Here is a 27,682-nt window from a genome sequence, read left to right on the forward strand (position 1 = left end):
CTATTCACTCAAACCAAGGATTTGTTTCTCAGATACCTCAGTCTCTTTAAACCCCATATTCACAATTTAGATATCAATAATAATAATAATAAAAAAGATGGATTATTCTAAGATAATTTAACAAAAGAAGTGAGTCAAGGAACAATTTGAACTAGTGAGATATGGTGTGTTCAAGGGTACTATGGAATGGGAGATTTTAGAGTCTGATCTGAGAGACATAGTACCTGTGGGGAAGAGGACGAGATGACAACATTGAAAACTTAAGTATGAGATTTATTGGGGGTGGATTACATGAGGGGCAAAACAATTGAGGAATGTGGATGAGGACTTCTGGTTAAAGCTAAGGGATGGGCATTAGCCTTGTCACAGAGCATAAGGGTGTTGGGAAGGAAGATAGTGAGCTCTATTTAGTCATCTATGAATGGAAATGTTGGCAATAAATTTTGTGTAGTCAAACCTTGATTATTCATGTGAGGAGCTAATAAATTAGATTCAGAAATGAGATGCAGTTTAGAGATTAGCTAATAGGTACAGTCTCCTTTCCCATCAAACCTTTTACTGGAAGAGCAGTGAAATGGCATATCTGAGTGATTTGAGCTTGAGGTTTTCTTTTTTTTTATTTTTCCTTTTCCTCTTTCTTCTTTCACTTAGGAATTAAGCTAATGAAATATTTAAAGGCCAAAATACAAATACCAGTAGAAAGACAGTAACAGCCAAAATCTCCAATCTAAACTGATAGTTCAGTCAAGTGACAGAATTAAGTGACAGATCAAGTATTTACTAAAATATGAGTGATAATCACTAACCCAAATCCTCCCTTAAACACTTATTGCTCTGACATCAGTATCTTTCCTGAAATATTGGTGAACAGCACAATGAACAAAACTCTAACCCTTTCCTTAAAAGTTAACTTCAACATATTACCCAGTTATTATTTCTATAAGATTCGCTACAATTTCAAATAATTATATGTTACATTTCAGGGAGAAAGATGTCCTTTCACCTTCCCAAATCCCAGCAGATTTTCTGTAGATATTGAGTAAAAACAAAAACTCATCTTGGAACAATAATTATGGCCAATAAAGACTTAGATTTTTTTTTGTACATTATGTAAATTCTTTGTAGTTACATGTCCGAAAGTAGGTAAACACAGTTGGCTGCAACTGAGAATGTGGTGATTATGCCTCTGCAGTAGTGTCCTAAAGGATCTGTGTGTGTGTGAATCAGGAATTCAAAAAAATGTCTTTGCTTAATAATCTTGCACAGCAAAATCAAAGAAAGGAAATGAAACTTCGTCGATTGCCTCAGAATGCACTTAAATTCTGAAAAAAAAAAAAAAAGTAAAAGGTAAATAATAAACATGGTGTATTAAAAAGGGGCACCTGGGAGGCTCAGATGGTTAAGCGTCTGCCTTTGGCTCAGGTCATGATCTCAGGGTGCTGGGATCGAGCCCCATGTCCGGCTCCTTGCTCGGTGGAGAGCCTGCTTCTCCCTCTCCCTCTGCCTCTCCCCCCGTTCATGCACTCTCTCTCTCTCTCTCTGTATCTCTGTGTCTCAAATGAATACAAAAAAAGTTATTAAGGTGGAACTGGAGGGTATTATGCTGAGCGAAATAAGTCAATCAGAGAAAGACATGTATCATATGATCTCACTGATATGAGGAATTCTTAATCTCAGGAAATAAACTGAGGGTTGTTGGAGTGGTGGGGGTTGGGAGGGATGGGGCGGCTGGGTGATAGACATTGGGGAGGGTATGTGCTATGGTGAGCGCTGTGAATTGTGTAAGACTGTTGAATCACAGACCTGTACCTCTGAAACAAATAATACATTATACGTTTAAAAAAAGAAGAAGAAGAAGATAGCAGGAAGGGAAAAATGAAGGGGGCGGAAATCGGAGGGGGAGACGAACCATGAGAGACTATGGACTCTGGGAAACAAACTGAGGGTTCTAGAGGGGAGTGGGGTGGGGGGATGGGTTAGCCTGGTGATGGGTATTAAAGAGGCCAGGCTCTGCATGGAGCCCTGGGTGTTATACGCACACAATGAATCATGGAACACTACATCAAAAACTAATGATGTAATATATGGTGATTAACATAACACAATAAAAAAAAAAAGAAAAAAAGTTATTAAGGTAAAACTTTGCTCTCCAGGTCCACTGCATGGTTTTGTGGGTGCTTTAAACCATAAGTTCCGGATTCTAAGAGTTATTCATTTTCTATCCAGGAAGTTCATGTGAAAGTGCCTTTTTAGTAACGTCTTGAGATATTGAAATGGGGTTTGTTTTCCAGTCAAGAGAACAATAGATAAGCACATGTGGAGATTCTCTCGATGGTAGTTTTTGATCCTAACAAACCAGTCATCCTTAGTATTGCCTTTTCTATTAAGTTGTACTGATGGTAGCTGCTGGGTTTTTTCACTTTTTTTTTTCTCCTGGTGTTCTCACTTCCCATGGTGATAACCTGTAGTGCACCCAAGGCTTCTGACATGAATGTTAATTAGTGATAGCAGAACTCAGACTTGAAGAGCCACAGTGAATAGAAGGAATTTGAAAGACCAGGACTCAGACAATGGCAAGTCCTTTCTTAGCTCTACAGCAGTAAAAGCACCACAGTTGGAATGGCAGAGGCTAAGGGAAGAAAGAAATAACACTGTCCTGTCAGTGGGGTAATAACAATCAACTGTGCTGTTATTTGTGCTGATCTTTTGCTTATTTTTGTTGGTCATTTCTTGGGACTGTGAATTGGAAAATATTGTTAGCCTGTCCAGTTAAGTTTCTACATATGTTCCCAACATTTAGAATAGTATAAATCATTAAAATGTAATGAAATACTAGTACTTAAACTAATTCCCTTAAATCTATGATCCCTTTCCATTTTTAAGATCAAAGTTTACTACATACATTTTATGAAACTTCCTTAATTTAGCTAAGAAAAAAATTACAAGACTATTTTAGAATGATTAAAATGTAGTTTGGACAGTGGTGGTAAGGAAGTAAAATTACAAGCTTGAAATTGTCTGCAGACCTTGGATAGTATAAGAAGTTATAAAACCAAATAGTCATTGCTCTTTACAAATGTTAATGATACTAGATGCTTGTTAAATGTCATCAGGTTTAAATTTTAAATTGAAGCAAATGAATACCTTATAAATGAATCATTTATGTATAATATAACAATTTTCACTTCGATTTTTTAAAAAAATATTTTATAAAACATGATCATCTAAATAAGCACGTAAATATATTTCATTCCATAACATTGATAGAGAATTCTTTTATTTTTTAATCATCTTCCAATTATAAGATTCCGTTTCCTTCATCCTCACTAACCAAAAGTTAGCTAATTAAAAATAAGCCTCCAAAAATCTCTATTATTTTTCACCATCATAATAAATGCTTCCATGAAATTTTCTTAAATAATAAAAAATATATATATATTTTTGAAGCCATTTAGGGTGAATATAATATCAACCATTTTCAGAGGAAAAACATGCAAACCTTTTGAAGTTAGAACGTGAGAATATCGCTTCTTTATTCTACTTGGAGGTGTTTGACTATGGCTTGGCTTCTCGCCTGGCAGACGGCCTGGCATCCCTGTACCAGCTGTGGAGCAGACACAAGGGCTGGACTCTTTAGAAGAGCTGCTTACAATGTTCTTGGGTCAGATCTAAATAAAGCAAAACAGAAGTTGAAGGAACAAAGCATAGCATTCCCCTTCATTAAGAACCTGGTTTTCTGTTTAGGCTTGTCCTCTATTTTTCATCTTTAATTTTCTCTGTCAGTATTGGAGTTCCTTTTCTAAATTCCAGTGTTGGTTTTATAGTGTAAATTATTATAATTGTCTGCAAATTTGTAATCGAAGTACTCACTAGATATTTATAATGGAAGCGATCTTCATCACCACTGTAAAAGATATACTTCCTCTTAACTTTCCAATAAAAGTTTCAGGAGGATTCAGGGGAAAAAATCAACCTAAAAGCAACAAAACCATAGTGATACACAAACTAAAGTTAAAAGGAGACATATGCCATAATTTCAGGAGAACATCCATCAAATAGAGCTTATGGGGACAGATTGCTGATCATTTTCTAAAATAGCATGTTTGTGGACCCTACTTAGGAGTTCAAATGATGTGATTTTATGTTTTTATGCCAAAATTATAGGAAAATAGTTTATTTTACTTTTCCCTTACCTTGAGTCACTTTGTGGAAATATTTCTATATTTAAGAGATCTATAATTATCTTTAGTAGTTTAGAAATTTAATCATACATCTTATAGATAGCTAAATTTCATCTCCCTTTACTAATTTTTAATTGCTTTTGTCTGTTTTATTTTTATTTGCATTTGGTGAGAACTTCATTCTCTGAGACTGTTTTCCTTATTTTAATGGTATTTTTTCTTATTATTACATGATAATAGATTTATTCTCAAGAAGACTTTACATACCTCATTTTCAAATTAATTATTTTTCAGGAATTACTGAATACATTGGTTGTCTATACAGGTTATCATTAATTTTTCTAGTTGTACTTACTATTCTGATGAATGTATTAATCAATTTCTGAATGGTAATCATAGTTGTATTCCAGAGATAAACTATATTATTGGTGGTGACTGAAACATATTTCAGTGGATAGCTCTGTTTTATTTGCTATATTGCTTTCACGTACTATTTGGTAGTGACTGCTCCATAGTTAGGGCATCTAACCATCTTGTTAGCTTGTTATGTCAGTGTTATGCTAACTTCACTTAGGAAGACTGGAACTGATTTCTCAGCATTTGCTATGCTCTAAAGCAGCCTGCATATCATGAGATCATTTGTTTCATATTAGGTTAAAAATAAAAATTCCACACTATTTAGATATTTTCTGGAAAGATTTCTGAAATGTTAGAATTTCTTTTATAGCTATTGACGTATTCATTTTATTACTTTTTTTTGAATCAATGATATATTGTAGATTGATATATATCAAGGTATTCACATTTATCAACATATTTTCACATAATGTCATCATACCAGTTTTATAATCTCTACTGAGTCCCTTTCTCATGTGAAATTCTGTGTTTTTTTTTTTTTTTTTAAGATTTTATTTATTTATTTGACCGAGACACAGTGAGAGAGGGGAACACAAGCAGGGGAAGTGGGAGAGGGAGAAGCAGGTTTCCTGCTGAGCAGGGAGCCTGATGCGGGGCTCGATCCCAGGACCCTGGGATCATGACCTGAGTCGAAGGCAGACGCTTAACGACTGAGCCACCCAGGCGCCCCGAAATTCTGTGTTTTTAAATTTTTTTTTTCCTTAGAGTTGGTTAATTAAGAGAGCTTATTTTATTACTGTTGCTTTTACTAAAAGATGTCTATAATTTAGTCATTTCCTTTCTTTCCTATTTACTGCTTCACTTTTTTCTATTTCCTTATTTTCCTCCTGCTTTTCTTGTGTTTCTTAGTTGTCAATTTTCTAGCTTTTTATTATTTAAAGGTTCCATTTATTTATTTTATTTTTAATTATTTAATGATAAATTCATATAAGGGCTAATTTTTCTCTGAAAAGTGCTTTGAAGATTCTTCTCCTTTTCCTCCTCCTCCTTTCTTCTTTTTTGTTAAATGAAAGTAGCATAGCTTTATGGTTAGCAGAGTGCTATGGAGTCAGGCAGAACCTTCATCCCTCAAACTGCACCAGGCTTTGAAATTCAGGTAATAGTCATTAGATAATGCATTTAAATAATATGTTTTCTGAAAATTCTTTTTAAATTCTACACAGTTCTTTACCTGTATTGAGAGAAACTTAGATTTAACTTAGTTTTACTAAATGCAGTGTTTATGGTCTTTTTAAGTATCACCCTTGCCATTTTTAGGGCTATTATTTGATTGGTGTCAGAAAGTACTTTTTCCTCTTTTTTAATGAAGAGTACATGTTTGCTAATTTTCATTCCTTTCATAAGTTACATGGCAAAATGGCTAGAACATAAAATTCTTAAGTTTTTCAAGATTTTTTTCTTGAAAACACTTTTGATATTTTTTTCATTGGTATAATTCTCCTTTTCTGGTTAGCCAGTTTTATTTTCCACTATTTAATGCTTAAGAAACTGTTTCTTCCTTTATCTTTGTGATTGATTTTTATAGATTTATTTTGGCCAGGGTGGGCCTAGGTAAAAAAAATTATTTTAGGGGCCCCTGGGTGGCTCAGTTGGTTGTCTGCCTTCAGCTGGGATGGAGCCCCACATCGGACTCCCTGCTCAGCGGGGAGCCTGCTTCTCCCTCTCCCTCTGTGCCTCCCCCTGCTTGTGCTCTCTCTCTCTCTCTCTCTCTCACTTTCAAATAAATAAATAAAACATTTAAGTTTTTTTAAATCAATTTGCAGCTTTCTATGAAAATATCACTAGTTCATCTTCAAATGTTCTTACCACGCTTCAAAAAACTTCTGTTAGTATAGGCAGAGGTATCAGATTACCTAGGAGTTTCTTCTATGTCTTTGGAGGCATATTTTGAAGTCATGTGTTCTGCTGCAAACCGATCTCCTTCTGCGTTAGGCCTCTTACCCAGCTGTCATCCTGGGACTTCCTTTCACCATCATCCTGAAAATTCTATTTGCCTTTCTTCTTTATTGGAACCCCACTTCCTGGATCCTAGGATTTTTATTTTTTAATTATTTTTTAATTTTGTTAGAGTATGTGCTGTAATAACATCCTGAGAAAGGTCACATGAGAGACACACATTTTAGCCCTTGTATATTGAAAAACATTGCCTCCTGTGGATAGAATTACAGGTTGAATTCTGTGGGTGACATTACTCCATTTGTCTTCTCCTGTTGCAATCATGCAGATGTGCATGGTCATTCTGATCCCTTCCGGATCCTTTGTACTTTTCTCTCCTATGGACAATTTTAGGATCATCTCTTTATTCCTGAAGCTTGGAAATTTCACGAATGATATGCTCTGGTGTGTGGAACTTTTTTAAATTAATCTTTTTGAACATTGTCTAGAGTTTAGATCCAGGCTATCCAATTATAGTAGCTAAGAGTCACACATGGATGTTGAACATTTGAAATTTAGCTAGGTTGGATAAAAATGTGTGGTTAGTACAAAATATACACTGGCTTTCAAAGATTTGATATTAAAAAAAGAAGGAAAAGATCTCAATTTTATATTGATTGTATGTTGAAATGTAATATTTTAGATATATTAGGGTAAATAAAATATACCATTAAAATTAACTTTACCTGTTACTTTAACTTTTTTTTTTAATGTGGCTACTAGAAAATTTTAAATTACATGTGTGACTCCTATTTGTGGCTTGCATTATGTTTCTATTCAACAGTGCTGGTCCAGAATCTTTCTAGGATCATTCAATCTGGAAACACATGTTCTTCAGTTCTCAGATATTTTTAAATATTATTTATTTAATAATTTCCTCTTTGCCTTTTTCTCATTGTCTCTCTCCCTCCGGATGTGGTTTAACTGAGTACTACACTTTTCAGCACCACGTAAATGACAGTTTCTGGTTTTTTTTCATTTTATTTTTATTTATTTTAAGATTTTTTATTTATTTGTCAGAGACAGAGAGCACAAGCAGGGGGAGTGGCAAAGCAGAGGGAGAAACAGGACCCCCTGATGAGCAGGGAGCCAGATGTGGGACTCTATCCCAGGACCCTGGGATCATGACCTGAGCTGAAGGCAGAGACACTTAACCGACTGAGCTCCCTTGTTTTTTTGTTTTAAATGTTGATGCATAGGTCCTATACCCAAACATTCTATTTTAATTGATGAACTCCTTAAACATTAGTATTGTCTGGAATCTCCCCAGATGATAATGATCTTCTAATTTTATCATGTAATTTCATCTTGTTTTTTTTTTAAATTCTATTTTCTGAAAGACTTCCTCGACTTTAGCCCATCAATTGTTGATACATATAAAAATTTTATATATTGTAAAATGTAAATTTTAATTAAATGTTTATTTATTTATTTATTTATTTATTTATTTATTTAGAGTATGAGCAGAGCAGAGGGAGAGGGAGAGAGAGAATCTTAAGCAGGCTCCACACCCAGTGCAGAGTTCTTGTGGGGCTTGATCTCACAACCCTGAGATCATGATCTGAGCCAAAACCAAGTCTGATGCTTAACCAATTGAGCCACCCAGGCACCCCTGTTTATATTTTTAAGACAATTTTTTTAGAGCAGTTTTAGGTTCCTAGCAAAATTGAGAGGAAGGTACAGAGATTTCCTTTATACTTCCTGCCCCCACACATGCACAGCCTCTCCCATTATCAGCATCCCCCACCAGAGTGGTATATTTGTTCCAATTGATGAACCCTCACTGACACATCATAATCACCCAAGTACATAGTATAAATTTTAATTCTTTCTTGGTGTTGCACATTCTGTGGATTTGGACAAATGTAAAATGACATGTATCCACCATTATGAGTATCATATAGAGTATTGTCACTGCCCTGAAAATAAGTGCTTTGCCTGTTAACCCCCTTACCCAACTCCTGGCAATCATTGATCTTTTTATTGTCCCCATAGTTTTGTCTTTTCCGGAATGTCATATAAGTGGAATCATGCAGTATGTGGTCTTTTTAGATTGGCTTCCTTCACTTACTAATATTCATTTAAGAATCTTCCATGTCTTTTCATAGCTTGGTAGCTCATTTGTTTTTAGTGCACTTTATTTATGTTCACCTCTATTTTTAATTTTGAGGAACTTTTATACATTCTGATTTTTTAGTAGCATTGATTCATTATATTTCCTTTTTTTGAAGTTTTTTTCTATTCCTTGTTTCTTTATTTTGTTTTTATTTTTCTGTTTTATTTCTATCTTGATGTTAGAGGCTCCACTCAAATTTTCTCAAATGTCTATTCACACTTTAGAGTAAGGCACTATAATGGGAATGTTTTGGGAGGGAATCTGGCCTTCCATCTGGAGGGTCTGACAGATACCTAAATCTATGTATCTATTCTCTATGTTGCATAATTTCTGAAAGGAATCCTGCAGATTGGCAGCTAGTATTCTCAATCAAGAAGGGAAAACAGGCTAGAGAACTTACTTTTGACTGGTGCAAACTTCTTGGTTTTCTGTTGTCTTATATTTAATGTCAATTCTTTCAAAATGATAGGTGGAGTTTCTTCATCAATTGCGTTATAACTCTGTATATATATATTTTTAAAGATTTTATTTATTTATTGGGGAACAAGAGAGAGAGAGAAACAGCATGAGAGGGTAGAGGGTCAGAGGGAGAAGCAGGCTCCCTGCTGAGCTGGGAGCCCAATGCAGGACGTGATCCTAGGACTCCGGGATCATGACCTGAGCCAAAGGCAGTCGTTTAACCAACTGAGCCACCCAGGTACCCCAACTCTGTCTATTTTCAAGAAATAAAATCAAAAAGGTTATGAATTCTAGCTGGATGAGTAGACCAACTTGACTACCCTTCCCTGCCATTGTCAATACACTATGACAATGATGGAACAGTGGTGCCACCTACATCTAACAAGAAAGCAGACTGAATTTTGTATCTATAGTTTTCCATTGCAAGAGGCCATTCTTCTTTTTCAAATAGAATTCATTACAACATTTGGCCCTCCTTTTTCATTCTGCTTGACAACTTATTTCTTAAGAGCCCTAATATAACAAGCTTTATCTCTTAAGTAAAACGAAGCCATTTTTTGATGACATGGTTATGCCTTTTTTCCAGTGTTTTTACAATATTCCTACACTACCGGTTAACCTCCACACATAATTGTCTGTACATATGTGATTCCATGCCCTCAACTTTTGGCAAGACTCTTATTCTTTTTTTTTATTAACATATAATATATTATTTGTTTCAGGGGTACAGGTCTGTGATTCATTCTCTTAAAAAATTCACAGCACTCACCATAGCACATACCCTCTCCAAAGTCCATCAGCCAGCCATCCCATCCCTCCCACCCCCCACCACTCCAGCAACCCTAGTTTGTTTGCTGAGATTAAGAGTCTCTTATGGTTTGTCTCCCTCTCTGGTTTCATCTTGTTTCATTTTTCCCTCCCTTCCCTTATGAGCCTCTAAGACTCTGTTATTTTTACTGTTCACTGTTGTGAGGTTTTATATTTGCCCATAGCCTCAGAACTACTTTAGTAAGGAATTAGGAGAGGTGGAGCTAATGCTTGCTTTTCACAAGTCTTTGAGCTTTATAAATAACTGCACGTAGTCCACTACAGATAGAGAGCAAAGAATGTGGAAGAGAAATTATGAATGAGGGTGAGCAGACAGACAACAGAATTGAAGAGTGGAAGTTTTATAGGTCTTATGAAGAAATTTAGATTTTAATCTATTCAGAATGGGGCAATTTTGAAAGATTTTAAGTACATAAACAATATGATCAAGTCAGGACTTTAAAAAATCTCTCTTAGAATTGGAGATAGAATTGTAGTCTATGAGATAGGATTTGGTGAGACCAACCAAGAGAATATTACAAGAGTGAGAGCTGTTAAGGTCCAAACTATGGCGATATCTGAAGGGTTGGAAGGGAAGGACATCAGATTCAAAAGATATATGGGGTGGAGAATGGGGGCTATATAGTAACAGTTTACAAATTGAAGTTTAAAAAGAGATCAGAGTTTAGGAAGATTTTTATTTTCCTGATAAACATTGCTGGAAACATAATCGACATAAAAAAGCAGAATTGGGGTAATAAAAGATGAACATATTACATTTAAATTTCCTATGGTGTATTTATCTGGTTGGCAGTTAGACATATAGTTCCATAGCTGAAGAGAACGATCTGGACTGGAGATGAGATTTGGAGTTACCAAAATAGATCATGGTTGGCATCATGAATATAGGTGATATTGTTCACTTAGAGAGCACATGTGAATTATCAGTGACTCTACACCACTGCACATTTCTTTCTTTCCTGATATTTCTATGGATTATCTCCTAAAACTTGCTGTATTCTTTCTGGCTAAATAGCTATACATTCAGAGCTTCCCAGGAAGATAAGAGTCTGGGATAGAAAAAAAAAATACACTGTCTTTTGAGTCAGGCTCAAGAGTCCTTTATCCATATTGATAAAGGGACAATCATGAGACTTTCAAGACCCATAGACCTAAATTATATCAGGTACCCCCAACCTAATTTTACTTTCTGATCAATATCTGATTATCAGGTTCTGATCTTTACATTTTCAATCACAACTTGATTACTTGACATTGATTCCTAATTGCTTCTCTTTATTTGAGATTTAACTGGTATTTTAATGACAGACTATATCCTAACCCCACCACAATGACTCAAAAAGGAAGGTACAGACCTCTTCTCCTGGTAGAAAATGTATACGAGTTTTGCTTTACTAGCATCACTAAAGTGATTTCCCCTAGAAATCCAGAATAACAGATGAGTCCCCAGGTCCTTATCCATTCATCAGTCAATGTATTTCATTAAGTGCATTCCTCATAAGACATTCATGCCATTAATTTATGTCATTAATCAGATGCCTAAACAAAAGTGAGTATTGAGTCCTATAAATTGTATGTTCTGAGCTCTCTTAGCTTTGGTTCTATGCAGTAATAGTTAAAAAAAATAAACTCATGAATTTGTTTTCACCATCTTGTTTGAATAAACCAGTATTGGACAAACAAGCAAACAAAATGTTTTTTACCACTTCATTTGAGAACTAATAGAAAAGAAATGTCTTTGCCACATGGCTGTTTGGACATTTCCTATTATATGCAGAATATTTTATACTTCATTCAAATGTGACTAGAATCACTGACCATAAAATATTTGCTTATAATATGTCACAGCTTTGCGTTCTTCAAAAAAAATCAAATTTATATCTTGCCTTTTGAACATCTAATTTTGCAATTTTTGGCAAATATGATACTCTCTGACATTACAAACAAAATACTACTTCCATAATACAGTGAGCACTTTCTATGCTCTATAGCAATATTCATCATTTGGTTACATCAGAATTTCATAGTATGCTCCACTGTTCTGATAGGTATGTGATGAGGGACACACTACAACTATTGTGTGGTTAAATAGTTTTTGGAAAATATTGTGTTAAGGTAAATTCATTGGGTTTCTTTATCACTGAGTCTTCAGTAAGTTCATATGTATTGTGGATATCTTAAAGGAATGAAAATATGTAATTTTCCAAATATTTTTAATTGAACAATGTTTTGTTGAAATCAAAACTTGTGGGATAATTTCCCAGAAGAATATACTGTGGACAACATTAGGTTAGGCCATATTAACTTTGAAGTCTATTGATAAATATGATGAAATTTACTTACATATGCAAATCCATGAATTGTTTAACCTACTAATGAACAGCAGATGAGCAGACTGTTTCTAAAATGAGTTCGTATTTGGTATCTGAATTGAATACCTAATTGAGAAAGAGTTTTTCTGCAGGTTGAAGGGACAAATGGCAGTCAGAAAGTCTAGGTTTGAATCTTGAGTCTGCCACTTAGTAGATGATTTGCCTTGGGCAAATTACCATAACTTTATAATATGGGTAATAATATGCAACTTGAAGTATTATAAATAAAAACTTGAAAAATATATAACATAGTTCCTGGTACAAAATTATCAGCAAATGATAATATTAAATGGGTACAAAGTAATCTAAAAATTAAAAAGCAATGAATGGTGCTCACATTTACTATTTTCCCCCAAGGCTTTATAACATCTTCCTCTTATGAACCATCATTCTTCTTCAGGCCATGCACCAGTAAGATTCTTCTCTACAACTTTTCTCACTTCATTTCTCTTGCCTGAACAACTCTTACTTCTCCCCATTTATCTAATGTATACTCATTCTACAACCCATTTCTCGGGTGGCCTTTTCTCTAGGATGATTTATCTAACTTCCTTGGGACATCTTGACTTTCCTTTTGCTCACATCTAATGGTCCTTTTACCTATATAATTTATTTCTTAGGCACTTACATGAAAACTTGTATCATTAGTTTGCATTTTTTGTGCAAGTTCTCTATTTTCAACTAGATTAAAAGGTGGTTAGGAGAAGCAACTCTGTTTTATAGTAGGTATATTCTTTTAATGATAGGTACTCAATAAACATTTGTTGATTTTACTGATTACAAAAGGGCAGCAGCTGAAAGCTCACCATCCATTATGTAAAAAAGAATTTTCAGCAGACACATGCTGCTAACTACCACTGACCATTGATGGATAATTCTCATTGCACAAGGACTTTCTCATATTTCCACTCTTTTTGGAGAAATGTAAATAGAGCTTGAGGATAGGTAATGTTGGATCCTTTCTAAGACAAAGAGCCTTCAAACTCAAATTGTTGCACTAAATTATAAGGAACAGAATCCTAATGATTGACTACACTTTGCAATCATGTGACAAATCATGTCCTCCTTCTTTTGGCTTGCTTTCTCACTCTCTCAAGCATGCATTCAGATTTATCCAATATCTAAACAGTGAGAAAATACCTAAAGGGAGAATATTGGAGAAGGAAATTCTAAACCTCATTTCCTACACCAAAATTGATTTTTAGGCAAATGCTTAAAAATAATCTTAGGAAAGAGAATGTCATTCTAAGCAGGATATGAATGCAAGCACTGCTGATCCACAGTGATTACATCTAGATGGCTTTCTCAGACTTTTATAGGAATAAAGTTTATTTCTTAACTTAGATCCTCATGATATTATCACCCCCTATCTTTTTTTTGTTCCACGCTTTCTTATCACTTAAATCATACAGAGCTGTTCATTCTTTCCAACATCCATATGAATCATTTTCTCTCTCCAAAATATTTTCATTTACTCTTTGTTTAATTCAGTAGTTCTCATTGCTGACTGCATGTGGGACTGACTCCATAATTTCTGCCCCCAGTATAAAATGAAAATGAGGATCTCTTGTTAAAAAGTTAAGAATTTCAAAAGGATACCAGCAGAGTACTAAACCTAGCAAAGTTTCCGTCATACTGTTGGGCCCTCTCTTCTCCATTGTATATTCTTTCCTCCTTTGTCATAAATTAATAGACTATATATGCAGGAGTTTATTTTTGAACTCTATTCTGTTCTAGTGACCTGTGTGTGGGGTTTTATGCTAATATCATACTGTTTTAATTACTATAGCTTTGTAGTATAGTTTTAAATCAGGGAGTGTGATACCTCTGGCCTTGTTCTTCTTTCTCAAGATTATGTGGCTATTTGGGTGATTTGTGGTTCCACACAAATTTTAGAAATATTTATTCTACTTCTGTGAGAAGTGTCATGGGAATTTTAATGGAGATTACACTGAATCCATGGATTGCTTTGGGGAGTATAAACATTTTAACAATATTAATTCTTTCAGTCCATGAGCACAGAATGTCTTTCTATTTATTTGTGTCTTCTTTAGCTTCTTTCATAAATATTTTTAGTTTTCACTGTTTAGGCAAGCAGTTTAGAATTATGCCCTATCCCTCCTTTCCTGCTTGTACAGAGCCTGAAGTCCAGCCAGAGGTAGGTGCTTAAGGTCTTCCCAGGTCTTTTCTGAGCATACTTCCTGCCATAGGCCTGTGCATGGGCTTCTAGAATCCCTTGAATATGCGAAGCATTTTATAGCCCTAATTGTATTTCTTCCCCAGCATCTTCTGTCCAGGCATTTTGCTCTGTTTCTTGTCTCTGCTGTATCTTGCACAGGAGGAAGTGGCCAATATATTTGCCTCTAAATGTTTATGAAAACACCACCTGGGAAGCGGCTTCCTCCTGAGGAATTCCTATGTAGGGGAAACAAAGGCAAGCCCTTGAGTCAGTCTCCTCAGGGAGCCATTACACAGCTCAAAACACAGAATTACCTTCTTTGAGAATTAGGCCCATACTGTTCCCCCAATACCCATGATCTGCACCAGGAATGCAGGCTGCCATCTTCAAAGCTGTTACCGAACTGGGGGTGGAGGATAGTCCTAACAGAGTAAATTGATATGCCACCAGAGCTCTCTGATCAAAATTCTAGTTTTTCTCTTTACAAAGCATCTCCCTGGTTGTTGTAAGTTTTTTTGATTTTTTTTTTAATTAGATTCCAGAGTTCCTAAAAAATGCATTCCTAAAAACTCTAACAGTTTTACCAGCCTCTTCACTGCTTCTAGGTTTGCTTTTGCTCTACAGTGGCGGCTGGGTGGTTGCAACTTTTGCAAAGACAAAAATATCCACTATCTAGTTTTTAAGAGAAAATTTGCTGACCTCTATTCTAGAGGTCTATTTATACAGAATTCACATAAAAATATTTGTTTAATGAATGCATGGATGGATAAATCGGTGGATGAAATATTAGGTGGAAAACAAAAATATTTTATATTTATATTTTATCATGAAATTATCAAATGTAGATATTTACAAAATTTTACCTGTTGCTCACTAAGCATCAGATAAGCTTAGAATTGTACTCTTAAGAGGATGGTAATTCATTGACGCTTTTTAGAGTTGCTGTTTTTACCTATATGTCACTACTCCATACAGAAATGGTGGTGGCTACTTAAAATTAAAACATGCCAATTGGAAATATGTATTAGTATTGGGGAAGCATTCTGATTGTTATCATACGCTTGTTTCTTTTGTTTCTAGATCACATCAAGCATTATGTATTCTTAATCTACCCAGAAGTATTGCCAATTAGAGCAATAGATTGCCATGGTCAGATAGGTACAGTGAGTTGATGACTTGTTTGTTGAAGAACTACCCATCTTAGTATTGCTGTCCATGGTAATGTCCTTTCACCCTTAATCTTCCTTTTAAAGGTATAATTCTCCACTTTGCATTCTCTTAAGTATGCCAGGGCAAGATGTTGAGGTCTGTTTTTTTCTCCCTCATGTTAATGTGTAAGTTCTGTAGTTTTACAGAGCTGACTCACCTTCCTCAGGAGCCAATGTCAGCAGCACCATTGCCCCTGCCCTTCATGCTGCCCATTCATTAGCCTTCCACTTCCAATCAACTTCATAGCACCCACCTTGATCTCCTTGAAAACCGAGCTGCTCTATTATAGTAGTATTTATGATTTAATGCTTGCAGTGTGAAGGCAGTGATAGGATACACAGAGTGTGTATACAAGACTAAGAAGACTGAGGGAGATAAGTGATTGTCAGGAATACATGAACTGCTCAGTTTTAAACTTAATCTCCATAATTTCATTTTAATCTGATGTTATTATTGTAACCATGGTGCCTTTTTCATTTGACCTATAGGAATGCTATTTTTTTTTTTAAAGAGGTGTGTGTGTGTGAGAGAGAGAGAGAGAGAGACAGAGAGACAGAGAGCAAACCCTATCTTCATTAAGGAAAAATTAATAACCATGAAAAATATCTTTTAAATGCTTTGATACTGTTCTTAGTTGAGAATATTGTTACCCATAGCAACTGGAGTTTTAGCTGGTTGCCATTTAAAAGTTTTCTTGTCATAAGGGTAAATTCAGAACCAGACTAAGGCTAACTGAATATTCATTTCTTTTTTTTTTTTTTAAAGATTTTATTTATTTATTTGACAGAGAGAGACACAGCGAGAGAGGGAACACCAGCAGGGGGAGGGGGAGAAGGAGAAGCAGGCTCCCCGCAGAGCAGGGAGCCCGATGTGGGACTTGATCCCAGGACCCTGGGATCATGACCTGAGCTGAAGGCAGTCGCTTAACCGACTGAGCCACCCAGGTGCCCTGAATATTCATTTCTGTTTTCCCAAATAAATTATTTGAGGGTCACCATGTCATAGGTCCTACTCTAAAATAAGGCATAGTAGTATGTCTCAAAAATGTACACTATGGCAATATTTCCCCTCTGGTAATTAAGGAAGAAAAGTAGCCATGTGAATAATACAGAATGCTATAAAATAGATAAAAATCTCAAATTCACTACTAGATTGGGAGTTCCAGAAGGGCAGAAAATTTTCTGTATTGCTTTGTTTTTCATTGTTGTATATCTGATACCTAAAATGGTAGGTACATAATAGTTCAATACATGTTTAAATAAATAAATAAATTAGTTAGGTTAGCCTTATCCTTGAAATGGCAAGGGATATATTTTATACATCTCTAAAATTAAATTACATTTTTATGACCCTAACTTTTGAATATCATGAGTAGGGCAGTGAAAGTTCAGGGGTTAACATATGAAAAAATAATTTAGCTCTAGGTAAGGGCTGGAGGATATGTGAGTTAGAGCTTAAAAATTATAAAGTTTTATTATATTTAAATAAAACATTTTGTTCCCCTCAACCTTAAAACATATTTTACTTTTTTAGAACTTCATTTTGGTTATATTCTTTGCCAACTCCCAGTCTAATGCAGATAAAAATACATGAATTATTGGGTTCCTTAAAACTGGGGTTGATAGTGGAAATGCTGACAAATCCTTATTACAGATGCCAGTGGAATGAAGTGCCTTTACTTCTAGCAAATGCTGATGTGGAGATTTAAGACTATATGAGAAATCAGTAAAGTTGCCCAGGAGAGTTTTATCATATTATTCATTGAACTCAGTATGTGGTACAGTAATTGCTTCTGGTACCATTTTTCTTTTCCTACATGAGGTTATTATTTATCCTCATGCTCTGTGAAACAGAGAAAGAGAGTCTAAAGGAGAGTCATAACTCGATGTAAACTATTTTGTGACATAGTGTTGCTGGACATAGGAAACACAACTGGAAAATGGTGTCTTACTTATCAGAATTAAATATAGGAAGAATGATATTTTACATTGTGGAGATCCATAAATACTAGAAAGGTGCACTTAGATCACATTTTTTTTCTAGTGATATTAAAAGCTGTTTAAAATATATACCTAAATAGACTTTAATCTCACAGGGATCAACACATTTATTTGCCCATGAGAGAAGTTTTCTTATTAGCTTATAGGTGATGAGATTCAAGTTAATAGGTAGGATGGTTACTAGGAAAAGCTGAATTAATGAGATTTAAATAGCTTAATAATTTTTAAAAATTTTTTTGCTCTGCTTTTGTACCTTTTGCACAAAATCCCTCACATGCCTCAAATATACTTCAGTAATCACTAACTTCCATCATATTTTTCCTGATGTTCATGTGAGTTTGTGTAAAAAATATACTGTAAATATTTCGGAACAAAAATTTTAAATAGAGACAATGATGACTTGATAGTGCAAATGAGGGGAAAAGCATTTTTTAGAACTCATATATTACTACCTAAATCTGTTGGGTTTAAAATAGGCTACTTTCACAAATTCTTGAAGCACTTTTATGTTAAAAATGTGTTCTTACTTGGAAAGGAGATCATTTATGATGTAGAAAATGAATTTTTTGGATTATATATTTACTTATTTTCAGCAATGTTGTTTTGACTGCATTGTTCAATTAGTAAATGCATTACCATTCTGCATGCATTACATTAACCTAGTGGCTAATCTCAGTTGATTGAAAAAATAATAAAGTCATACAATATATATTAAGTTATCTAACGAGGTATGTGCAATTATGCATTCACATGGAGTTTGGTAATGATCACTAGAAGCCATTTAATGTGGAAAATATAGTGTGGAGGTAAATAGCCCAATAGTCTGACTCCCTAGGTTGTATGCTGGCTATTGACCTTGGGCAAAAGCACGCTTGCCCTCAGTTTCTTCATCTGTAAAATAGAAATAATAATATTAGGGGCTTCACATGGTTATAGTGAGAAATAAATAAGTTTATCCAAGGAAAACACCCAGAACAGGGTCTGGCACAAAGTAGGTGCTTGGAAAATATTCGATAGTTCTATTACTTAGTGTATAGAGCCTGAAAAATGGTCACCTTTTGTGACTTAAAAAAACAGCAACACATCCATTTGTTTATAAACCAGAAACTGAATGAAATCAAAGAATGAATTCGATAGGATTAATATATTATGCCGACATGCTTCTTTTGATTCCCATTCCACTAGCCCCAAATTCTTAGGCCATCCCCTCTTCTGCAGGGGAATATGTTATGTTCTTCTCAAATCTCTAACCTTCTGCCCAGGGGTTAGAGACCTAAGGATAGGGCAATTTACTTCATAGGGCAATTTACCTGTCTTATAATGTTCTGTTTCTAGTTCGAGTTCCCTTGGCTTCCCCAGTTGAAGAGAGCAATCTATTTCCACTTAGTTCAGTATAGTAGTCATTTTATTTGTAAGCCTGCTATGTGCTTGGTGATAATATTTGGTGCTTTTGATGGAAATTTACGTAATTATCATGCCATATAAATTGCTCAAGAAATATCTTCTGAACTATACATACATATATATATGATATATATATGTATCTGCACTTACTACTCAATAAGATAAATACTATAGTTAACATATTCAAAAGTTTTCAAAATGTTTCTGTGGGGAAACCAGAAAAAGAGACACCTGAATATTCCTGAAATGTAAATACCCAGCAAAGAAAGCTGTTTAACTGCAAGGCTTCTTCCTCTTCCAAGGTAACAAGGGCATTTAAATTGTCATCCTTGGAAATGTGTTTTCTAACTTAAAAGGCTAGCATGCCACTAAGAGTAGAGAGGAAAAAGGGTATAATAACTGCAGGGATGGAAGAAAACCGTATCTGTCACATTGGTAGTACTCTCTGTACCCCTGGAGAATAAATTTTATATGTGATAACATATTACTTAAAAATTAAGATTCTTACTGTCCTTTACCTATGGTAAGCCCAAATATCTAGCTGTGAATTTACAGTTAATTAATTAATTAATTTCTGATACCTATGTGCTTGACCTAATTCCATTTAAAAATCCAGCACATATAGATTTTCTACAAATGTTCTTCTGGTATAGAAAGCAACATAAAATAATGGGAAAGTATGTATTTTGGAATTTAGAAAACCTGAGTTCTTAGCTTTGCCTCTTCTTAGCTTTTCTTTATCTTTTCTTGGCTATGTGACCTGGGAAAATGATCTAGCCTCTCTGAAAAATGACAATGAATAAAAGAAGCTAGTGAAATAGTCCTGCTAGTAAATAAAATAGTCCAACTAGTAAAATAGTTTAAATAGTAAGATAGTTCTAATAAAACTCCATTCAAGCATATGAAAAGATGCTCAACATCATATGTCCTTGGGGAATTTTGAATTAAAGCAACAATGAAAAACCACTATATACCAATTAGAATGGCTAAAATCCAGAACACTGACAACACCAAAAGCTGGTGCGGGTGTGGAGCAATAGGAAATCTCATCCATTGCTGATGGAAATGCAAAATGGTACAGCCACTTTGGAAGACAGTTTGGTGGTTTCTTACAAAAGTAAACATACTCTTATCATATGATCTAAAAATGGAATACCTTGGTATTTTTCCAAAGGAGTTTTACCAAATTTATACAAAAACCTGTACATGGATGTTTATAATAACTTTATTCATAATTGACAAAACTTGGAAACAGCCATATACTTCAGTAGGTGAATGGGTGAATGGATAAATAAACTGGTACATCTAGACAATGGACTATTATTCAGCACTAAAACAAAATGAAGTATCAAGACAAGAGAAGATATGGAGGAAACTTAAATGTAATTACTAAGTAAAATAAGTCAATATGAAAAGGCTACATTCTGTATGAATCCAACTATATGAATTCTGGGAAAGAGAAAACTACAGAGACAATAAAAAAGATCAGATGTTAGAGGGGAGGGAAGGATGAATAGACAGAGCACAGAGGATTTTTAGGGCTTTGAAAATGTTCTGTATGATACCTCAATGGTGGACTATAATGTATCATTATATATCTGTGAAAACCCATAGAAAATACAACACCAAGAATGAACCTTAATGTAAGCTATAGACTTTGAGTGATAATGATGTGTCAACATAGAGGCACCTGGCTGACTCAGTTGGTTAAGCAACTGACTCTGGATTTTGGCTCAGGTCATGATGTCAGGGTCGTGAGATCTAGCCCTATGTTGAGCTCCACACGTAGTGGAGAGTCGGCTTGAGATTCTCTCTTCCTCTCCCTCAACACCTCCCTATGCTCACACATTCTCTCTCTCTCAAATAAATAAATAAATCTTTTAAAAATGATGTGTCAATGTAGATTTATCAAAAATAACAAATGTATCACTTTGGTGGGGAATGTTGATAGTGGGAGAGGCTAGGTATGTGTGGAGTCAGGGAGTATATGGGAATTCTTTTCCACTCATATTTACTGTGAATCTAAAACTGTTCTAAAAAAATAGTCTATTGAGGCACCTGGATGGTTCAGTTGGTTAAGCGTCCGACTCTTCATTTCAGCTCAGTTCATGGTCTTGGATTGTGAGATTGAAACTCCTATTGGTCTCTGCACTGGGCGTAGAGCTTGCTTGGGATTTTCTCTCTCTCTCTCTCCCTGTGCCCCTCTCCCTCCCTCTTTAAAAAAATGAAAATTAAGAAAAAATTAAAATTAAAAAAAGAAATTAAAAGTCCATTGAAAATTGTTCGAAGCTAAAATAACACTAAGAAGCTGATATTTACTAGGTTCCTTTTATTTAATTCTCAAAACAATTTTAAAAGAATTGTTAAATCCACTTAGAGATGAGAAAATTGAGTCAGAGAATTCACTAATTTAGCAATCATTTGTTCCACTAATATTTACTTAGCATTTACTATGTGTCAGGCCATATTAAGCATGGGAGATACTAAAATTAATCAATATGGATGTTATATTCCAAACAAGTGAGACAAACAAAAAGCAAGTAAGCCAACAAATAAAATAACTTAAAAATGAATTAATTGAGGAAATAAAGTGTTGAGATAGGGAATAACAGGACTCCTTTAAATAAGTTCAGGAAAGATTTCACATTTAATTTGAACCTTAAAGGAAGGAAGGGAACTCACCATTTGAAGAACATTATAGACTCATAGTACAATATGTTAAAAGACTCTGAGGCAGAAAATTGCTTTTTATTTGAGAAACTGAATGAAAACAAAATATTTAGAATTTAAGGAAAAGATGAAGTCAAAGAAGGAAATGTAGAATATAAGCCTTCATCATGATGAATATTTTATTCATTCAGCACATTTCCTGAGCGTGGTTGCCAGTCATTTTTATAGGCACTGAGATATATTAATGAATGTAATCTCTAATGTCCTTACACTCATTATTTATATTCTATTTTTTTAAGATTTTATTTATTTATTTGAGAGAGAGAGAATGAGAGACAGAGAGCATGAGAGGGAGGAGGGTCAGAGGGAGAAGCAGACTCCCTGCCAAGCAGGGAGCCCGATGCGGGACTCGACCCCGGGACTCCAGGATCATGACCTGAGCCGAAGGCAGTCGCTTAACCAACTGAGCCACCCAGGCGCCCACTCATTATTTATATTCTAAAAGGGGGAGAAAGAAACACACATCCCCAAAAAAGATAATTTAAATAATAATAAATAAACAGATTAAATAATAAAACTTCATATTAAAGTAAATGCTATGAAGAAAACAAAACATTTGCAAAGAAAGAAGTAACTTAGAAGGAAATACATATATGTATATATGTATGTATGTATGTATGTATGTATACACACACACACACACACACAATTTATATCTAGTGCTGAAGAATCGACATTTGAGCAGAGACCTGAATGACAAGAATGAAACAGCCATGTGAAGATCCTAGAAAGATCTTTCCAGTCAGAAAAGGGGGGGGCAAGGAAGGCAAGACAAAGACCTCAAGTCAGGAATGAGTTTGGTAAGTTTGAGGAGCAGAAGGAAAACCAGTATATCTGGGATATAATGAGAGAGGAATGAAAAGCTAGGGTCAGAGAGAAAAGTGTGCAGGCCTGTGACCACCAGGGTAAGCAGTTTTGCCTTTTTTTTTTTTTTTTTTTAGTTTTAATAAAAAGCCACTGTTGGGTTTTAAGCAGATGCATGATAAAATCATATTTAATATTTAAAAGATCACCAAGACTTTCTATGGAGAATTGACTATGGGAACATAGAAATGGAAAGTAGAGATAAGAGGCTACTATAGGAATCCATAGGGGAAATAAAGATTACATGAACCATGATGGAAGCAGGGAAGATGGAAGGAGCTTGATAGATTTGGGATATGTATTGATAGAATAACTTGCAGGATTTCCAAAGGATGGGATGGAGAGGTAGAGTGATTTCCTGGCTTTAGACTTGACCAATTTTATGAATGCTGGAGCCATTTGCCAATTTGAAAACAAGTGGTAAAACAGATTTCAGGGGTCATGGCAAGGAAGTCGAATATTATTCTAAATGCATTGGTCATCTATTAGTTGGTTTGAAGTAGTGGTGGGGATATAATTAAATACATACTTTAAGATCATTTTGTTACACTTTAGTGAATGAACTAAAAGAAAGGGAAGCAAGGATGATGCCTCAGTAACTGGCTTGAGTAACTGGGTAGATGATGGTGTCATTTTTTGAAAGCAGAGAAAAGGTATACAAGTTTTAAGAAAAAGATGAATTCCATTTGGGGCACATTAAATGTGAGATGTCTGTGAGACATTAAGTGATACTGACAAGTGCTGTTGGATATGTGGGCCTAAGGCTCACTACGAGAGGTCTGGGTCACGTATATAAATTTTGGAGTCATCAGCTTAAGATGTTACTGAATTTAATGTGTGTGGGTAAGATCATTTAGGGACAAATTAAAAAAAAAAGGGGGGGGGGGGAGAGGGGCTATAGCCAAGTGCTGAGGATCAACATTTAGAATAAGGTAAAAAAAAAAAAAAAAAAAAAAAACCAACAAAAAAAAACACAATAGCAAAAGACCGTGTGAGGAGTTCCCATTGTGGTAGGGGGAAGCCAAGAAGAATATGAAGCACAAGCTAGAGAGGGGAGTGTTAAAAAGTACGTGTGTGTGTGTGGGGGGAGGTGATAGTTCATTTTGCAAATGCAGCTGAGAGGCTGAGTAAAAAGAGAATAAAGCCACATCTCTTTGATTCAGCAAATTGGAAGTTGTTAGTGCTGTGTCAAGATCAGTTAAGTGGAGTGAGTCTAGAAGTCACTCCAGTGGATGGACAGATAACTGGAACATTAAGGTAGCATGTGTAGACAAATCTTTCTGGATAGTTGTCTATAAAGAGAAATACAAAAATTAGGCTGTGGCAGAAGGCGGTCATGGGACTAAGTGAAAGTTATTGGAATAAGTATATATACTTTGAAAATGATTCTATGTAAAGGGACAGATTGGTTATGAAGGAGATACAAGATAACTCAGCTAATCAGGACTTGGAGCAAGTGAAAGGTGGTGGGAATATACTATGTATCATCCTTTTTGTCCCCAGATCCATCCTCCACTTTTCTTTGTTCTATTGTCTGTCCCAGGTATCTGATTTGTGTGGATTATATCAATAGATTCATGTGTCCCCTGGCTTTTGATTCGGTTTGACCAGTGGGAAGCTCCAGCAAGAGATCAAAGGGAGGGAGACAAATGAGGTCATGGTTTCTATCTACATGGAAATATTCTGTAGTTGGGTTAGACTGGTTGTATTTCTCAGCTGAAATCACTTCTCTGCTCTAAGTGGCATCCTGTGTTGGAACCCTGCCTAATACAAGAATCGGAACATAATTATTAGAACTGGCCCAATAAGCAGAGTTCTAGTTCCTCTATAGCAGTAGACAAAGGAAGAGAAAATGAATACAGGTAGATGAGTTTGGTGGGGTTTGCAGTGGGCATGTAAGGGCATGACATGTGATTGCTTTTGTTTTCTTTCAGAAGTAATCAACTAAGTATTAGAGCAGGAAGTTGTGAGGTTAAAGAAGAATGGATAAAATGTCCATCTCATAGAGTTGAAAATAGATCCTACCATCAAACATTTGAGGGTATTAATTGTAAGTGTAAACAATTAACATTGTTCAGCTCTTTGGGAGTTGGCATGGTGAAAAAAAATGTCATGTAAGGCATGTTTTTTGTAAGGCCAAGTACGCTAGCACAAAAGTGGTGAGAGACTTGAAGATGTGTATAGCATAGAAATTATGCTAATGGACCATGAGACCTAGGCCAGACAAGGTTTGGAGGTCAGAAGTGAGGTTAGAAAGGGATTGATGGATAGTGGGAAAGTGTAGGGGGTCACTGGGTTAGAGGTCTTTATAGGACCAAAGAATTATAGGCATGGGTGTGATTGAACAATGAGCTAGATGAATGAGATTTTAGAAATCTTAATATAGAGATAGATCATTTTCTGACAATTGCAGAGTGTAGCTGTGTTCATGGGAGAGAGAAGCTAAATCCTAGTGAGGGAAAGGATTTGACAATGAGGAGGTAAAAGGACGGAGACACCATGTTGGATGCTTCATGTAGGTGGATTTTGAATACAAAGAGAATAATGATAAGAGTTGGGAAAGAAAGCAAAATTGTCATCCAGTAGGTAAACATTTGAAAAGTAAAGGCTTCCCTTCCCACTTAGTACATCTTCTGATTCAGATTTCACTGGATAACAGCAACTGTAAAGAGAGAGCGTGGTATAGTAAAATGGCATGAGCCTTAGAGGAGCAGAAGCATGAAAGAGGGAAGAAATGATCTGGGGGTAGCAATGAGGGTCAAGGAAGACACCAAATGTGCCTTTGTGCCTGAGTGATGGAAGGGTGACACTAAAGAAATCTCCATGAAAGAGGGCTGAAGGAGAAGCACTGTTATTGGGATATGGTCCAATAAAGCAGAAAGATGGAAGGGCATTCCAAAAATTAGTTGAAAATGTGGAACAGTGTGCTGATCTCTAAACAGGAGTTCTTTAGCATTCAGTGGCAGTGTGTGGGAACATCAGAACAGCAACTGGTCAGGCTAGAGTGTGTATGAAACAGTAGAGGGATAAGCCAGGTCAATGGGGTGGGAAGAAAAATGGAATTAGTCTTATTTCTGAGGTGAGTATAGGCAAGAGGACACATTACTATCATATCCAAAATGCCCTTAGGTGTGATGACCCTCATGGGATGATTGTTGTTCTCCAGGGGTCAGGAAGAGGGTAATCACCTTTCTAGACAGACTGGCAGGGCAACCTCCTCTAAATTTTTCCACTCTGCAGTATCTTTCTCTAAGAGAGCAAATTCCAGAGGCTTTACCCATGGTCAGATAGTAAGTATTAGAGCCAATTGCACTCTGGTTTATTCACAGGATACCCTGTTCCACCTGCCCCACAAAAATATGCTAACACATAGATTCTCTTAGTACTTAATTAAACATGAATTTTTAATAGGGCCTGTTGTGCAGAGCCTTACAGGATTTGGCTCCTCACTCTCTCTTCATTCGGACCTTATTCAACTGATTCCCTCACTTCCTGGATGTGACTTCAGTCACTCTGATGGCAAGAGTCCTCTTTCTGGAACACACCAGTATCATATTGGCCTCAGGGCTTTTACTTGCTGCGTCCTTGACCTGAAATGCTCTTCTTTCAGATTTTCAAATGGCTAAACTCTTTCTCATCTTTTAGGTTCTACCTCATCTCTCATCTCCTCAGTAAAGACTTCCAGACATATTACTCAATATTGTCTTGTCCTCTCTTATCTTGCCAAGTACCTTAAGGTTGTTCTGTATCCTATTGCCCTATTTTATGCTTTCATGCCATTTATCAGCATCAGAAGTTATGTGTTCTATTTCTTTAGACATTTATTATTGATTTCTTCATCTATATCATGAACTTTATGACTCAGAAATTTCTCTTTTATATAGAGGAGGGCTGGCTCATAGTAGGTGCTCCATAAAATGTTGTTGGATGAATGCATAAACACTTGATAAATGTTGTTTCTTTTTCTATATTCCAAAGTAAGTTACTATTTTTTTCTATAAATATAGTAGTTACAATTTTTATATTTGTTAGGACGAAATGTGGTAATATGTAAAAGTCCCTACTCCAGTTTTCAGTGCATAGTAGGCAATTAGGTAGTGAGTTTTTTTCATTCTTTCATCAATATATCCCACTGAAATAGCACAGCAGATATTGAATAAGTGATATGATTCAAATTGGGATATTGTAATCATGTGAAATTGGATCTTAATGTATTACGTATTTTATAGCATATATCACATTATATATTACTTCTTACATATGATATAAGATAAAAACATATTTTTATTATATAGTCATGGTGAAATTATTATAGTTAAATATTCTCTTTTGAAGCACAAATATTCCCAAAGTAGTCTGCCTTCTTAGGATTTCACCCTATATTAATTACAATTAGCAAAAATAAAATTGTTGTTCTAAATTAATGTGAAATATTCTATCTTCTAAGGCAAGCTATAATTCTCATAGTTTCATGATTAACTAATACCTCCTACCTTCATGTTTACTGTTTCCAGGAAGAACCCTACGTCCTGTTTAAGAAATCTGACAAACCTCTCTATGGGAATGATCGATTTGAGGGCTACTGCATTGACCTCCTCAGAGAGTTATCTACAATCCTTGGCTTTACATATGAAATTAGACTTGTGGAGGATGGGAAATATGGAGCTCAGGATGATGCCAATGGACAGTGGAATGGAATGGTCCGTGAACTGATTGATCATGTAAGTCTCTTTTCTCATTATTATCATTACCTCTGGTTGACTTCTAAAAGGTTTACTTTTTAAGAATTTTTTGATGGTCAGGGGTTAATGACACGAGCAATAATATATTTCAAGTATGTATATCCTTAAATAATTCTATTGAAAATATATATTATTTTTGCCCTTAAATATAAAGAATCTAAGAGGGATGTGTGGTTCTATTGGAGACAGTTGTCTGTTTTAAATTAACTAGTATTTAGTGATTTAATATCTTAAAATATTTAGTCC

At 35.3% G+C, this 27,682-nt stretch overlaps 1 protein-coding gene across 6 annotated transcripts in view; it reads left to right on the top strand.

Annotated features, from left to right (window-relative positions):
* GRIK2 (glutamate ionotropic receptor kainate type subunit 2) overlaps positions 1 to 27,682 on the top strand; it is a 668,588-nt gene that overhangs the window by 429,656 nt on the left and 211,250 nt on the right. For all 6 annotated transcript variants that reach the window (XM_064597923.1, XM_064597922.1, XM_064597921.1 and 3 more), the window contains exon 11: positions 27,209 to 27,415. In XM_064597923.1, coding sequence (XP_064453993.1) covers positions 27,209 to 27,415 — 207 coding nt within the window. The remainder of the gene's footprint in view (positions 1 to 27,208; positions 27,416 to 27,682) is intronic.

Source organism: Mirounga angustirostris, unplaced genomic scaffold (genome assembly GCF_029215605.1).
Source record: "Mirounga angustirostris isolate CCGP_5_RB_7025 unplaced genomic scaffold, mMirAng1.0.hap1 SCAF_8, whole genome shotgun sequence".
Taxonomy (NCBI): Eukaryota; Metazoa; Chordata; class Mammalia; order Carnivora; family Phocidae; genus Mirounga; species Mirounga angustirostris.